Below are 15,563 nucleotides of genomic sequence, written 5' to 3'. Positions count from 1 at the left end.
TTTCATCAAATATCTCAAAATCACGTCTCTACATGACTTTTTTGACAATCTATTAAATGTCTCTACATCATATGTCTAAACCAGTGTCTAGCATTTAAGACATTTTCCATACGCCTCATAAACTGGCTATACATGAAACTCTGTCTCAAAATTGCCTATAGGTAGAGACAAAAAGTATATTGCCTCAACGAAAATGTCTCTACGAGACATTTGTGTTGTAGTGTTATATGGCCGATTCCTCTCCGTAAATATACTTTGTAAACTTCAGATCTGTCGATCTCTGTGTAGCCAGTAATGTATGCAACGTTGAAGTTGAGATCTGTAGCTAATCATAGGTACTACTTAGGTAGCCAGCTTAACTAGGCAACTGATTTTACGTAACCTTGCGCACAAACTTATCTAGCTTAGCCAAGTATCACATATATTAAATACTAGCAAAAGAACCCGCGCGTTGCTATGAAACAAACGAAAAATTGTATCAAAATGTCAAATTAAATATTGATGTGTTTCATGAGCACATATGTATATAGCGATTATGATATGTTTATTTTCATTGGCTATACTTTGATCCCTTTCTCTTTTTTACATGTCTTATTTCCATATTTCTCCTTGGCCTGCTTTTTTATTACTCCTACTCCGTACTTTATTTCTCAAATCTTTTTTCCTAATTTCTCGCTCTCCATCCACTCTGAGTGCAAACTCCTCCTCTCCCCGTCCCAATTCATCCCGTCACCGAACATCATGCCGCAATGCGCGGCCACCCGCTTGTGCGCACTGCCTCTGCCCGTAGATTCCCGCCGCCCGTCCACTCCTGCACACCGCCGTCTGCTCCCACTTGCCGCCATGTACGCCCGTGCGCCGCCCGCTTGCGCCCTCTAGCAACCTTGTCCGCCCATTCGCCACGCCCACGTGCCGCCCACCCATCGCGTCTGGCCACTGGTCGCTGTGCGCCCCGGCCCGTCTGGAGGGCCGTCGATGGCTCTTGCCAACGCGGTCCCTGCTGCCTTGCGCGAGGCCACCGCCATCCCGGCCTCAAGCTCATCCCATCGCCGTCCAAGTCCTGCGGTGAGCCACCGGAGGCACGAGCCGGTGGAGGCGACCAAGAGCGGCGGCGGGTGCGGGCGAGATCCGAAGGGCGGCGGCGAGATCCGTATCGGGCATGGGGTGGGGGTGAGATTCATGGGAGAGGAGGAGGAGCGTGGAGGGCTCCGTTGGTTTTCTTTTTTTTTGCGGTACATGTTTTTTCTGCGCTTGAGGACTGTGGGAGCCGGGATTAAAAGACACGTGGGGACAACAGTGACAGATTCATAATTTTGGTGAAGTCACGTACCGTGACCGTCCCATCACCACCAACTCCAATTTAATACATTGGTATTGGTATAGATACGCACGAAAGATTATAATAATTATACACACTGATCAATAATGTTTAGATTATCTTGCTGGTAGGTTAGTGGAGTATCAAATTAGCTAGTGCCAACGCATTACGAGTGGGGTACATGATCAACTTATATTTCGGCCCAAGTGTCAACATCCGTGCTCCCGCCACACATATAATCCATATAATTGACATAACGTGTTGTTATGTCGATTCGAATCTCCAACTCAAAATGACAACGACTACCCTAGTAAAAAGACTCCAGCTCATAAAAAAATGTCCCTTTGAAAGTTTTTCTGTCAGGCTTTGAAAACTTTATAACCAATAATATTTGTTAATATTCAGTTAAAAAGTAGTAGCGGTCAAAGGTAGATCTTCAATCTGCTCGCAAAAAAAAAAGTAGATCTTCGATCATATCAATGCCCAAAATATCAGAAACTAATAAATAAATAAAATTGAGCAGGAGTAGTAGTCCTACTAAAGCACCATTGAAGACACGAATCAAAGTAAGTGCCCTTCGTGATTATCGAGCATTGGGAGGTGTGTGAGTGCACGTGAAGCATGCACGTGGTTTTAATTAGGCCGGGCTAATATGAAGAAGACAGTGAAGATCACCTTTGCTTCGACTCAACGCCCCTTAATTCGAGATCCTTGAATCGAGGTCCCGATCGATCGTTTTAAATTGTTTTTTTAGAATGAATCGTTTTAAATTGTTGACTAGGAGGGACAGAAGCAGCAGTGGTCAAAGTCTTGCGACCCCAAGTAAAGTGCTTCCCATCGCGATTCGGCCCAAATCGTAAGAAACGTAATGGATAAACTGGGCCTACGAGTGGCCTAAACTTCCCGGGCTGAGCCCAAGGGGATGGGACATGTCGCTGTCCCTGGTCTGGACCTACCATTTGGCGGACAGTACCGGCCCGTCAAGCCCGTCAAGCGAGGCGACGAAGACTGGCCATGACCCATGACCCGATACGTGTCCAGAAAAACTGGCGGAGACCGCAAAAAGGCTGCCAGCGCCGCGTGGTTGACGGCGTAAACCCCACACCGCGAAGCTCGTTCCCGACTGCCCTGCGTCCGTCCGATGCCGCCTCCCGCGCCGGAGCTGGACGAGTTCCGCGACTGGGCAAGCCTACCGGCGCTGCCGCTCGAGGAGGTGCTTCGGGGCCTGCTTCCCTGCCTCCGCTCGCTCTACGCTTTCGCGGGGACGTGCCGCCCCTGGCGCCGCCTGCTCCGCGCCTGCGCCGCCGAAGTCGTCCTCCCCCGCGTCCCGCCGCTCCTCCTCCTCTGCCCCGCCTTCCGCCTGGTCTCCTTCTCGCCGCTCGTCTTCGCCCGGCCCCTATCCTACCGCCTCCCCGTCCCGGCGGGCGCTACGTTCCTCTCCGCCTCCCGTGGCCACCTCATCCTTCTCCGCCGCGGCTCTTTCGGTTGCCTGCATCTAGTCGATGCCCTCACGGGCGCCGAGCGCCGCACGCTCCAGCTCCCTTCGCCGCACTTCCCGTACCACTACGCCGCGCTCTCGCCCTCTCACCTCCTCCTCTTCCACTCTAAGCACGCCTTCTTCTCGCTGCCCTTCCCCGAGCATCCGACCCCCAACGCCCGCCTCGACTGGACCAAGCACACCCTCCCCCGCGCCGCCTCCTTCGTCACAACTGTCATTGAATTCCGCGGGCGTGTCCTCGGTTTGACCGACCGCGCGCAGCTACTGGAGTTCAACCTCGACGCCACCCCTCCGAACCAGACCGTCCGAATTCTGTCAACCACCAGTCTCCCGGACGCCACCACATTCGACCGATTGCAGTTGGGACCCCATCTGGTTGCTGCCCGGAATCGGTTGCTGCTGGTGCTCTTCATGGTTGGACCGAAATTGGGCTCCATGCCGTCGGCGGGAAGGGTGAATAAGGTGGGTGTGTACTGGCTTGACATGGCGCAGATGATATGGGAGGAGGTGGACAACATTGGGGCTTACAGCTTGTTCGTTGACTGCGCCGGGAGGAGCGCCACGGCTTGTGTGGATGCGGGGAACTGTGGAGTGGAGGGGAATCGAGTTTATTTTGCGGCGCCCCGGTGCCATACCTGGAGGGCAGTCCCACCAGGGTGTGAGGCGCCTCTTAATGGTGAAGGGGGTGGACTGCTTTCCGACGGGCCGATGGCGCATGCTCCATGGCCATCACAGTTATCGGTTTATCCCCGTCTTTTCTTTTGATTATGCTTGTTGTGTGACAAGTTGCTGTTTCTGTATAAAATAGCCAAATCTATGTTCAGTTGTTTGCTCTAGTATCAATTACTGAGCAGTGAGCTAATTATGTTATCGTATTGTACCATATTGCTGCAAAATAATGAGTGATTTTTAGCAGTCCATCAGTCTTCACTATGAGCTAGCGCTTGTAAGAACATGGTCATATTGTCGTCTTCGTATGGAAACCACTAGTATTGATAATAGACCTGAATTTTCCTGCCAACGGACATGCATGCTATTGATGTAAAATTTTGATTATTTGTGCTCTCATGTTGTTTGGAAACATGTGTGTGCTTCTCTTTTCAGATTATGTGGCAGGAGGTTTTTCACACTTAGGCACTTAGCATGGCATATTGGCATTATGCAAATTTCCCATAGATTCTCTGTTGTTGCACTTTTACTAAAATTTACACGTTTGTCACAGAAAATTGCCATTTACAAGGAGCTGGGCATTTCTGTTCTGAAGCTCCTTTTTTGTTTGTTTGTCAGTTTTTTACCTGAAAGTTTATTGTGTTCTTTATGAATATTATCTTGGAAAGTAGCAGCACATAACTTTTTAAAATAAGGATGCATGGTTGTTAACCACTATCTTGTCATTATGCATTACCCATTTGTCAGTGAGTGATCCACTGCTACTGCATTATTCTCGGTGTCAGATATGTAGTTTAGGGTGATTTGTCCTAGGACACCATAACGAATAGTCCTCACGTTCTCAGATTTTTACTATTTTATCTATGACAAAATGCACGTCATTTTCCAATCTTCTTAAATGAACTTTTATGAATGTTAGTCACGGTCAGCAGTAACAACCAACAAAAAACACTCTGAAACGAAGAAACTACTTTTGATAGTAGCAAACACTTGTATTTCTGCAATGGAACATGGAAGATGTACATTGAAATGTGTTACGAAGAGACGTGAGAGCACCCTCGTGGAAAGGGTTTTCGAGAAGTTCAAATGCAGGTTTACATGAGTTCTGCAATGAACTTTCTACCGTCTTCTAGCTGTAACATTTCCAAACTAGTTACAATGAACGCAAGGATGCTCATTCTCATTGAGCTGGTGATGAAATGATTCATGAAATCTCAATGTGTGTGTGTGTTTGGGGGTGGGGTGGGGGGGGGGGGGAGGCGGTCTTCAAACTTTTGCTGCTTCAGCAGGTACGCCGGCTCTCTCTGCAATGATCTGTTCATACAGATCTCTAATCTTCAGTCCTACAATAGTTTGGAAGAGTCCTGTTCCATTGTTGCTGCCTGGGAAGTCTGAATGCTTTAGCATTTGCTGTGTAACCTCTCCGTAGAACTTGGTGGAGAGGTTGCTTAGGTGGCTCTCAACATAGATGAGTTCATCAAGTCTGTCAAATTGCCCGTCCATCTCCAGCACTGATACCTGAAGTCAACAAGTACACGCTAAGATTGTACAACATAGAGTGAGGCAGAAGCTGATTGATAGTTAGAATTGGTCTACTCAAGTGAGTTATTGATCACGAGTCTAAGAATAGTTTGGAGTTCTCTCTCATACTTTAGACCACTAGCTTGGTTGCTTTCAGTTTATTTTCCAAAGTAACAGCAGAACACTTTACTTGGGGGTGGCCGGTGGGAAAGAGTAAATAAACCAAGATGAATTACCTCTTGACCAAAGTAAGTGTCTGGGCCATAAGAAAATTTGATGCCAGGATAAGAGCATGTAAGCTTTCTCCCACAAGGGATCCAACTGATGCTTGATCCTTCATCGAAGAGGTAAACAGGGTTGAAGTATTTCACGCCTTCTTTCATGATCAATTTAACACGCAGCACCTTTCCTTCATTGTCATCAGGAATCAGCAGTGTCGGGAGAACTTCAATCACAGCATCAGCGTATTGCTTCTGTGGATCTGTAATACCAAGTGGTGAGTTGACATGCCATTTTTATTGAGTTTCAATTATCAGTAATTTGATGTGGCATGTTCTTGTGTATTTTGGTTTATTTGGAAAACACTTGTTGTGATCAGTTGGCAGAACACAGTACCAATATAGGCATCGAAATCTGGTTTCCTGGCTTCGATGCTAGCCTTGATGCTTTCAAGGCTGTGCCCACGCTCAGCCATGTCCCTCTGCAAAAGTGCCAGTGTTTTTTTAAGATAGACAACAGCAGCAAAATTCACTGTGTCATAACTCATATGGAGTTAGAAACATCTAAACCTTGTTGTTTAGCTGACCTGAATTTTCCATGCAAACTTAACCTCATTGCTGATATCCAAGTAGATGCTGAAATCTAGGAGGTCCCTCACGCGTTGATCGTACCTGGTTTAAAGATATGAATTAACAAATATATGGTGATCAGAAATTAGAAAATGTTTCTGCTTGTTAAAACTTGTTAAATAGTCATGTTAATACTAGTTGGGGAAATATTTTTAACTTGTTAAGCATTATAGAATCGCAAGTTTTGTAGATATTTAATAGAAGTTGCAGCAGTGTCTGAGAAGAATTTCATGATAGCCACTTACCCAATAACTAATGAATATGATAAAGAAACAAAAAAACTAACACCAAATACTACTCCCTCCGATCCATAATAGGTGCCGCTGATTTAGTACAAAGTTGTACTAAAATTGTACTAAATCAGCGACACTTATTATGGATCGGAGGCAGTACAACAGAAGGAAGAAGCATGTGGAGCATGAGGATGGAATGTGAACTCACATTGGGTGCAAACCCTCAATGACGAAAATCTTGGGGGGCTGAATGAGCTCAGCTGGGTCCAGGAGGCCGGTGACATGGTTGTAGATTGGCTTCTCAATGGCCTTGCCTTCTTTGATTGCCTTCACCTGCTCATACATGAGATCAAAGTCGTTTGCCTTCGGATCGAGGGCGGTCACACCTTTCTCCTTCCTGCCGGTTCTGTCCAAGGAATGGTAGTCATCAAGGCAAATCACTGTTGTCGTGTCGCTGATGAGTGTGTTTGAGTCTGGGTTCCCTCCCTTGGGTGGCTCTGCAGCGCCTCCAAACACACTGGTGAGCCGGCGCATGAAGGTGCTCTTCCCACATCCTGAGTCTGCTGCCAGGCCAATAATGATTGGCTTCTCGGCTGTGCATGAAACCTGGAAGGTCCTTGCTCCGTGTCTCGTGCTACCCCTCCTGCTGCTTCTGGTTGTGAAGAGGATGACTTGGTTCTGCCTGAGGCCTGTGTTTGAGATGGTGGTGCATGGGGAGCGTAGGGATGTGGTGGTGTGTGCGCTGCAGATTGCCATGTTTGCTGCCCAACTTTTGCTCCGGTTGGAGCTGCTCTTCTTCACTTCAAGCCTTGTAACTGAGGCTTGAGGAGAAGAGAGACTTGGATGGAAGAATTGTGGAGATAAGAGCTAGGAAAACATAAGGAGGGAAATGAGATGGTGATGATGTGGTATCCCTATTTTCCTTTTCTTTTCTGATGATATCAAGGGCAGCTTATAGTGAGACGAAAATGAATTCTTCCTATAATTCCAAACAATCGTATCTTGTCAGTATTCTTTCCCCAGACACTGAACTATCTTGCTAGGAAAAGCTTTTGTTTTCTTTTTATGATCGTGCCCTCTTCCTGCCGATGTTTTTAACCTATAGTAATTACTTTATCAAGTTACTAGTGTTTTTTGCTGAGAATTATTCTGCTTGTTTTTTGTCTGCTAGCTGCCCAGATAAACAAGCTAAGGACATTTAAAATTTCTTATGCATTTTAATGTCCTGCAGTATACTTGTGCCTGATTTGTCTTTACCAACTAGCGATGCTTGAATTGTGATGGCCAAGGACGCTTGAAAGAAAGCTTGGTGGTGGTTCCAGGGATCTAGATATGGTTCCACCACGTGGCAGTGCAAGGATGGCTGGAAGCGGATGAGGAATGGAGGCTGGAAATTGATCGCCCAGACTAGGAGAGGATATGGCTGATGCTTACTTCACCATGTGTGTGTTTTTCTTAGAAGGCAGTCCCATGTGTCAACATGTGGTTGCAGGTATGTGCCATGTCAGCATCCCCAAGTCACTCATCGCCAACCCCTGTGACCCCTGTGCATATATGGTCAATACATGCGAGACATTCCATAGCATATACGAAGAAACTGAATGCCTTCTTCTAGACTTCCAGTAGAATTCGTTTGACTCAATGCTGCTGTAACATCTCGGCAGAAACCACGTTTGTGAATTTTGTGCATTATACGTCTCGGGGAGTAGGAAGTTACAGAACCATGACTCATCACTGATCAGAGAATTGAGACACAGCAATCTGACTAGCATGATTCAGTGTAATCTAGAATATGATTACGGGAATCTCATTTGACTCCTTGTTGCCGTTAACAAATACATTGAGCTTTGAAGATGAAAACAAGCAGAAGCTGAATCTCCAACGACGGTAAGATTGCTTCTATATCACAGGGCACAAATGAGGTCCCCATATGGTTTGCTGTCTTTAGGTTCCAACAACCATGGTCTTGTAGAGCACACAAGCAAACCAAACAAGCACCCAAAAATATGAATGAATTGTAATTTGTATAGGTAAATAATCCAAGCTTCAAATAACAGATCGTTCCAGAAAAAACACTATATAATGGTGCCACACTGCTACCCTCTCCACCAAACAAACTTGGAAGGTAATTATGTCCGTCACAGTCAATACCATACAAAGAATGACATGTACTTGTATGTATGCACAGAACCGCAGACATAATTTGGTATTTTTCCTCCGTTGCCCACTTCTACTTGTGCCCTCTGAAATACATGTATACTCTCTGCATACACCAAAACCACAAGATCAAATAAGTGCTGGAATGCTGGTCTGTTGCATTCTAACGAACTTGACAAATCGACAATAAATACAAAACAAAAAGAGTGCTGATGGTTAATATTTACTTTCTTCCAGCGATAACACTACTATTATAATTGGATATTATCCTAATTTTAAAGAGGAGATCACTTTTACTGAAATCTATGCAGAGTGGAAAATGATAAAACGATCCTGGGTCCATATGAACCCAATTTCTAAAAAATTAACAAAAGTTGTATTTTTAAGTTTTGAAATCAACCATGACATGGTAGAAGCTTAGTGTTGTAAATTTTTGTAAAAACAAAATGCACAAGCTACGTAACTTGTACCGCTGCAATTTGTTCCGTACCCCATTTTGTGCTTTCGCACAGCTCTCAAATGATCATATATTATTATGAAAAATTAGAACACTAAGTTACTAGCATGATTTTTTGAATTTTTTTTGAAACTTATAGAATAAGAGCCAAGTTACATAAAATGGGTTCATATGTACCCATGTTCTAGCAATGCGGACTAATAGCTGGATAGCTAGAGGTTTGGAGTAATTAAACAAATATCAAATACTCCCTCTCTCAAATTTGCTCAAAAATGGATGTATCTATTCCTAAAAAGCGTCTAGATACATGTAATATTTCGACAAGAATTATGAGACGGAGGGAGTACATAATACTTCCTTTTAAATAAGTTACTAACATCTCCAGTTGTTCCATTACTGTATTTATGGCATATAAACATATACAAACAAACTATAATCTGCCAAAAAAATGTCTCCCGTGATTAAAATACTTAATTTTCTTTCTTGTCTATTTAGATATAGTAGTGCTAAACCAAAGAAAGATAGCATAAGAGGGGAGGGGCAGAGGGATATAGGCATATAGCAGATAAGTTACAGACCTGAAGAACCCAAATGCTCACAACTGTCTCCAAGGAAAACAAGGCAAATCCGACAAAGTAAAATATCTGAATGAAACAACGTTCGTTTCAAATATCAGCAACACTGAACTTACAAAATCATATAGAAATAATTTTTATAGGCAGCGAGTAAAACTTTAAGAGTGCTAGTAGAGAACATATCCAGCATCTCATTCTATATAAGATGTATATGAATTGCAGAAGAATCTACTCACCCCAACTAATGCATGATCAGAGAATGTATCGATTGCAGCCAGTATACCCCTGATGACAAATAAAGCATACTTTGGTTAGAGACACATAAACGAAAATCCAGTCTGATGCATTTAAATCCTGCATTGAGAATTCCCGACAGTAGTTGCTAGAAGCAATATGTATCGTAGTAGGTTTTCTTACGTTAACGACTTTCCACGAAATACGATTGGTGGAGCAATGGCAGCAATTATGCAAAAGCCAATGTGGAGCTACATCCAAACAAAGACATAAAGTAATTCAATAAGTTTGCAACATAAGTAGAATTTCATATGAAGAATGCAGAAACTGCACGATCATCAAGACCTTACCATGTAACAGAGGAAAAACCACCCAAAGCTGAATGCGCTGTCAGTTCTGTTCAACAGGTTGATCAAATATTAAAAATAAAACCACTCGTAGTCCCAGGAAAAATACAGTGGAGAGATATGCAGTTCAGTAAGTATAACAACATCTGGTTGAATTTCAATTCCATACTTTACAGCCTCTGTTTGAAGAGAATATCATCAATTTTCTGTTGTTAATTAGCAAGGCTATGCATGCTGGTCTGGCACGAAGTGGAATCTAGAAATAGAGGCATGGACTGTCCAGATTAGTGTGTTGAAAGCAGGAACATTAACTATTAGATGCATACCTCATCGCACGGTAGAGAGGCCTATACCACATCAAGTACGATAAAGGAATTCCAAGCATGCCATATATAGTAGCCAGGAAAAAAAGTTTTGAGTCTGCAAGCATAAGAAAACCCAAAGATTTAGTGGTCTGCTGCACTAAAGTACAGGGCTATAATGGTGCCATAAAATTAGCACTTGTTGGTAACTGAACTGCAACTCAAGGACATCCCACACAATACACCTGCCACATGTGCGTGGGAAGCCAGCATACAGGAAGCACGAAAACTAGCTGGAAAGAGGTGGTTAGCTCACCTCCCCCTCTGATCCAACAGACGGTGACAGCAATGAAATTCCAGAAGAGACAAAGCACAATGCCTGTAGATTATTGCAACCCAAAATATTCTATGTAAGCATAAATAATGCCAACTCTTGAAAACGGGATCTGAGGAGGTGTGCATACCAAGCCAGCTCGCAAACGCAAGATACTGCAACCTCTGCGCGTTGGCTGGTATCTCATTTGCAATGTCATGGTGGATGATTGGAAAGAACGGCGGCCAGTTCTTGTCCTCCATGGGCACCCCGGCTACATCAACACAAAACGGTAACACAACATTTAATTCACAGTTCCATGAGGCCGTACATATGATCATTGATCTAGACCCATTGCAGGTAGAAGAAGCGTACCACTCTTGAGAGCTTCCTCCCTCCTCTTGATGTCCTTGACCCACAAAAAAAATTCGAAGAGAGTGAGAATAATGAGAAAAAACAATTAACATCCACCTCATGTAACAAGCTTTTTTCTTTAAAAAAACAGCAAGAAAAATCCAAGGCATCAGCACAACGGACGTACCGCCTCTCGCCTCTTGAGATCTGCCTGCCATTGCGAGAGCTCCCCAGCCTTGCCATTCGAATCCTTTCAATAGCGAAACAACCATATTAGCGTAGAGCGAAAACACGCCCATTCGCTAGCTTAGCAACCACAAGTAAGCTGTAAGAGCCTCTCTTACATTCATGTTGTCGAGGGGAATGTCGACAGCGGCGTCGCTGTTACCGCCGCCGCCGAATCCGGCGGGCTCTGCCGGGCGGAACTGGAACTTGGACTTGCCACCAGCAGCAGCAGCACCACGTCCTCCTCCATTCTACATACGACAAACCAAAAATTCACACCACATTAGCAGACGGCAGAAGCCTAACGCCGGAGCTGCGCGGGGAGATCCCAGCCGAGATCTACCGCGCCGAAGAGTAGAAATGGGTAGAGAGAGCAGAGTCAGAGGGCATTACGGAGAAGGGGTTCTCGTCGGCGCCCTCGTCGAAGGGGTTTGGATCGCGGTGCATGCTCGCTGCTCCGCCGGCCTAACTACGGGAGGTGGAAGAAACGATCGTCGGTTGGATTTGGTGTTGTGGGTGGGGAGGGAAGGAAGCAGTGGGGTGGAGCGGGCGCGTCAAGAAGTGGTGGACTGACTATTGAGTACTGACCGGTGACTTACCTCGGCTCGCTTCAGGTTCAAGTTTTCCGCGAGAGCTGAGGGCGTCGGTCGACCGGTCGGGGAAAAATATATCCATGATCTCTTAAATTATTGCTGTCGCTATTTTAAGTTTAAATACATTTGTATCTAGATAAAATTGCGACATTTAATACCGAACGGATGAAAATTTGTAAGAAATATGTGTGTTGCTACGGAATAATAAAACAAAAATGATATAACGGAACAATAAAATGAAAACGATACATATGAGATGCAATATGTACTCATATATCTCAAGCATGTTTTCTCAATTGAGATGCAAAAACACCCACTTCTTTCTCCCACCGCTCCTCTTTAACGAATTTTCCTTTCTTCCGAAACGATTCACTCTCCGCTCTATACTCTGAAAATACGGCATGTTAGAAATAGAAGCAATGGTATCAATGCCATGCGATCGTGTGCACGACTCCAATCTTACTTCAAACCTCAGTGATCACTAGTTAGATTAAGCTTTAAGTCTCTTAAGGCCATCTCCAAGGGGACTAGCCAATTTTTGTCAGCGAAAAAAAAAACAATGGAGCTTACCAAATAAATGATATGTGTACATTTGTTCGCGGACATGCCATAGTCAAGACAATTTTGGCATTGGTTTGGCAAGTCCGGACGTTGTACATGGACACGCCACATAATATTGACACAAAAATAAAGCAAAAGCTTTTGGCACGTGTCTGTTTGATTGGAGTCATCCCATACCCTTACGTGTTAGATATAATTTTTTCCCATACCCGTCATGACCCATCAAGATAGATGGTTACTTGTGGGTAAAATACCCATGTTAAAATTTGATCATATAGTCATCGATAACAAATATTTTGCATAAAAACAACATATTTCTCAAAAACAACAGCATATTTCACATAACCAGTAGCAATTTTTTTTTCATAAATAAGCACTACAACAACACATTGTAAACTCAACACGTTATAAACAGTATAAGCACATAAAAAACAACAACATATTCTTAAAAACAACAATACATAATGATGGGTATGCGGGTACATGGTAAGCGGTAGGGCTATGGATTCTCGTACCCATACCCTCTCTACCTGTTGGCTATGAAAATTTTCTCATTTACGTATCCGTGGATGAAAATTACGGCCTTACCCTAATGAGGTTTTTATCCGTCGAGTACGCGGGTAATGTCATACACATGCTAAATGGACGGATTTCATGTCCATGAGAAAGTATCCTATGAAAACCAATCTTAGATGAAAAATGCAAACCGAAATATGAGCTCTTGGATCAAAGATGGGTGACGTAAAGACGAAACGTTCATAACTTTTTATTTAGATCTTTAAGTTTGTTTCGAATCAACCGCACTCCACCCTCCTTTCTAGGGCATGAGCTCTGTTTTTATTCGCACCCTTGAGTTTTGTTAAAATCCACCCCCAGTCCATGTATCGGTTGATTTAAGTCAAACTCTTTTTCTAAGACAAATGCAGTAACGCGAGATTCCGGACGGCTGGCAATTAGATTTTCCGTTGATTTATTGGTCTGATTTTTTTTAAGAAACAACATACGTCACCTTCCAGCTTGACCGGGTTGTCACCGTCCAGTAATGTTTTCTTTAGTCACAATTTATTAGAGCTAAATTGCAAACCAATTTAAAGCGGAAGGGGAAAAAAAGGAGGGAGATAAAGGCACCACTCCGACATGTCAATCACTCGATCGATCAGCGCTCCCCGCATCAAGAAAAGCCCCAGCTTTAGCTCCGAAGCTTCGAGCCAAGGTGGGAAACGGCAGCCGCGCGCGGAGAAGATGGTGGGAATCTTCTCCAGGTTCTCCGCCGGCGGTGCCCACCGCCGCGCCAAGAGCGCCGTCGTGAGCTTCTTTCCCCCTCTTTCTTTCTTGTTTCCTATCGTGCCCATCCACTCTATTGTATTCCTAGTTGCTCCCTAGTTTACTTGCCCAGAGGAGAGATCTACCTGGAGATACGATATGTAAAGACTAGGTTATTTTTAGCTCTACGAAGTCGCCCGGGGCTCAGATTTGAGCTGTCTTGATTTGATCTCGTATTCATCTTATGATGGGTGGGAGGTGCTGTCTCCAACACATGGTAGCTCCTTTCCTTTTTGCTCTTCTGATTCTTCAAATTGGGGTTCTTTTAGCGAAGATTTTAGAGTAGATGATTCTTTTTTTAGGATGGTCAAGTAAAATTTCTAGCAATTGTTCCTTGCTGCGCTTTGTCAGATGGATTAGTCAACCAAGAATCGATCTATTGGGGATGCTTTGAGCAGCATAGGAGAAGGCTAGGAATTTTGTAAACACCAGAGCAGAACTTTCTTTTGCTATATTGGGGAAAGCTATGAGCTTTTGCTGCCTTCAAAATGTAACCCAACTTAGTTGCAAAATTTATGGGAAATTTAAGTATTACTCAAGAGGTGTTCTTGATTGATTTTGTAAAGCCAAAAGCCAGGTGCAGGAGCAACTCCTATCAGATTACTGCAGCCTTATGTTACTAACTCCTGTCTGTAGTAAACCAACAATTTGTCGACCTGAAATATGCATTGATTTGGGGAATTTCGTTTGGATGGTGCAGGAGGTTGTGGAGACATTGGCGCCCAACATGGAGACTGGGGAGTCTGACCCAGCAGCTGTTGCTGGAGACAGTCCACATGGCATCGAGGTCGGCATTGAGTTCAAGCCAGTGGAGCACCCTGTGGAGCCTGTCAACCTTGATCAACCGGTGAAATGCCCGCTTCCTGAGCCATCTATACTGCATGTAAGCTATGCTCTCTCGTGCTTAAGAATAATTGCATCTTTGGATTGTGTTATATGGTCCATTACAGGTAGATAGATCATAGAACCACGAGAGAACGATACCGGTGATTCAAATAAACCATGCCTGCTCATATATATGTACCACTTGAAGTTCAAGGCCTTACTGAACTTCCCAGCACAAGATCATGCAATCCTATTGATCCGTAACTGGTTTTACTGATTAATGGATACTAGGATGGGAGGATATGGCAAGAGAGGATGTCTACAGCGGGTGGACGGGTGAGGACAGACTTGCCGGTCGTGAAGGAAGGATCGCAGCTCGACTCCGACAGCAGTGGAACACGGCCGCGATCTGCGGTGCGAAAGCGTGCCATACTGCCCTCTGTAAGTGCCCCTGAGCATAACATCCTGGCGCTGCTTGACGAGTGTGATGTGACAGAGACCCAGCGTCCCGCTGAATGAGCCTTCAGTGCATACTGCCTTGAACTGTATTTTCTGCATTAATGTCTCTCCCATCTTTGCCACTTGTCAAATGCCGCGAGCTGAACACAGCTATGTTAAATCTCAGAACTTGCAACTATAGCAACGGGCTTTTGTGTGGATTGTTCTATAAATAGTTATACGAGTGAAAGCAAGCTGCAGTACATCATTCGCAGTTGTTGAAGACAATACTGAGATGCTTGGCTTCGTTTTGGTGGCAATTGTGGTGTCTCCTCATTTTTCTTCTTCGAGAAACTAGAGCGTATATTACTCGGCACAAATTGCTGCAAATGTGCTGTGATGCTGTCTAACTAAGAAGGATAAACATGCTCATGTTGTCCTGACAATAGTTTGGTTCACTCCCTCGGCATTTGATGTATGCGGGCATGTGGCTCAAGAGTAATAGCCTATAATGTTAAATTCTTGCTGTTACAAACATGCCCCTTTCGCAGCCAGTTGTAATTTCACTTAATGACAGACAGGGTCTGATGACAGATGTCAGATTGCAAAAGCATCTTCCCCGAAAAAAGAGAAAAAAGATTGCAAAAGCACAAGTCGAGTTTGACGCAGAGGGACACGGTACTGTCCGTGGTCTCTAGCTCGCCGCCGCTAGCGGTGTTCATCGGATCCCAATCAGTTGATTGCAAAGGCAGTGACGTCTACTGTAGGAAGT

The 15,563-nt window shown here is 44.4% G+C and overlaps 4 protein-coding genes across 5 annotated transcripts; 2 read left to right on the top strand and 2 right to left on the bottom strand.

Annotated features, from left to right (window-relative positions):
• The first annotated feature begins 2,366 nt into the window (after positions 1-2,366).
• LOC100834414 lies at positions 2,367-3,837 on the top strand. The gene has a single exon (XM_003572800.4). The coding sequence runs from the start codon at positions 2,460-2,462 to the stop codon at positions 3,579-3,581; it is 1,122 nt and encodes a 373-aa protein (XP_003572848.1). The 5' UTR covers positions 2,367-2,459; the 3' UTR covers positions 3,582-3,837.
• Positions 3,838-4,456: 619 nt separating this feature from the next.
• On the bottom strand, positions 4,457-7,013 carry LOC100837995 (phosphoribulokinase, chloroplastic). The gene is made up of 5 exons (XM_003570110.4): positions 6,296-7,013; positions 5,812-5,896; positions 5,622-5,706; positions 5,243-5,487; positions 4,457-5,003 (listed from the first exon to the last, which is right to left on the bottom strand). The coding sequence occupies exons 1-5, from the start codon at positions 6,841-6,843 to the stop codon at positions 4,752-4,754; spliced, it is 1,215 nt and encodes a 404-aa protein (XP_003570158.1). The 5' UTR covers positions 6,844-7,013; the 3' UTR covers positions 4,457-4,751.
• Positions 7,014-8,010: 997 nt separating this feature from the next.
• On the bottom strand, positions 8,011-11,684 carry LOC100837686 (secretory carrier-associated membrane protein 5). The gene is made up of 12 exons (XM_003570109.4): positions 11,445-11,684; positions 11,171-11,302; positions 11,014-11,076; positions 10,848-10,881; positions 10,624-10,746; positions 10,476-10,538; positions 10,184-10,277; positions 9,861-9,906; positions 9,694-9,761; positions 9,513-9,561; positions 9,280-9,345; positions 8,011-8,350 (listed from the first exon to the last, which is right to left on the bottom strand). Exons 1-12 carry the CDS (start codon positions 11,496-11,498, stop codon positions 8,318-8,320), a joined length of 825 nt encoding a protein of 274 aa, XP_003570157.1. The 5' UTR covers positions 11,499-11,684; the 3' UTR covers positions 8,011-8,317.
• A 1,634-nt stretch (positions 11,685-13,318) lies between these two features.
• On the top strand, positions 13,319-15,111 carry LOC100837385. 2 transcript variants are annotated; one of them, XM_003570108.4, is made up of 3 exons: positions 13,319-13,510; positions 14,229-14,411; positions 14,645-15,111. In XM_003570108.4, exons 1-3 carry the CDS (start codon positions 13,343-13,345, stop codon positions 14,870-14,872), a joined length of 579 nt encoding a protein of 192 aa, XP_003570156.1. In that variant the 5' UTR covers positions 13,319-13,342; the 3' UTR covers positions 14,873-15,111. The 2 variants fall into 2 exon arrangements, with proteins under 2 accessions (XP_003570156.1, XP_010235846.1); XM_010237544.3 differs by lacking the exon at positions 13,319-13,510 and adding an exon at positions 13,599-13,745.
• Positions 15,112-15,563: the final 452 nt, after the last annotated feature.

Source organism: Brachypodium distachyon, chromosome 3 (assembly GCF_000005505.3).
Source record: "Brachypodium distachyon strain Bd21 chromosome 3, Brachypodium_distachyon_v3.0, whole genome shotgun sequence".
NCBI classification, from domain to species: Eukaryota; Viridiplantae; Streptophyta; class Magnoliopsida; order Poales; family Poaceae; genus Brachypodium; species Brachypodium distachyon.
This window is presented reverse-complemented; position numbering and strand designations above follow the sequence as displayed.

What these genes read in the sequence shown, in the direction of transcription:
- LOC100834414 (XM_003572800.4), top strand. Translation starts at nt 2,460, where the DNA reads ATGCCGCCTCCCGCGCCGGAGCTGGACGAGTTCCGCGACTGGGCAAGC.
- LOC100837995 (XM_003570110.4), bottom strand. Translation starts at nt 6,843, where the DNA reads ATGGCAATCTGCAGCGCACACACCACCACATCCCTACGCTCCCCATGC. An exon ending in AGATTTCGATGCCTATATTG is followed by an intron (nt 5,488 to 5,621) that starts GTACTGTGTTCT and finishes TTGGTATTACAG; the next exon opens with ATCCACAGAAGCAATACGCT. An exon ending in ACACTTACTTTGGTCAAGAG is followed by an intron (nt 5,004 to 5,242) that starts GTAATTCATCTT and finishes TGTTGACTTCAG; the next exon opens with GTATCAGTGCTGGAGATGGA.
- LOC100837686 (XM_003570109.4), bottom strand. Translation starts at nt 11,498, where the DNA reads ATGCACCGCGATCCAAACCCCTTCGACGAGGGCGCCGACGAGAACCCC. An exon ending in CCGACGAGAACCCCTTCTCC is followed by an intron (nt 11,303 to 11,444) that starts GTAATGCCCTCT and finishes TGTCGTATGTAG; the next exon opens with AATGGAGGAGGACGTGGTGC. An exon ending in TTTCGTGGAAAGTCGTTAAC is followed by an intron (nt 9,562 to 9,693) that starts GTAAGAAAACCT and finishes ATTTGTCATCAG; the next exon opens with GGGTATACTGGCTGCAATCG.
- LOC100837385 (XM_003570108.4), top strand. Translation starts at nt 13,343, where the DNA reads ATGTCAATCACTCGATCGATCAGCGCTCCCCGCATCAAGAAAAGCCCC. An exon ending in GCCGCGCCAAGAGCGCCGTC is followed by an intron (nt 13,511 to 14,228) that starts GTGAGCTTCTTT and finishes TGGATGGTGCAG; the next exon opens with GAGGTTGTGGAGACATTGGC. An exon ending in CTGAGCCATCTATACTGCAT is followed by an intron (nt 14,412 to 14,644) that starts GTAAGCTATGCT and finishes AATGGATACTAG; the next exon opens with GATGGGAGGATATGGCAAGA.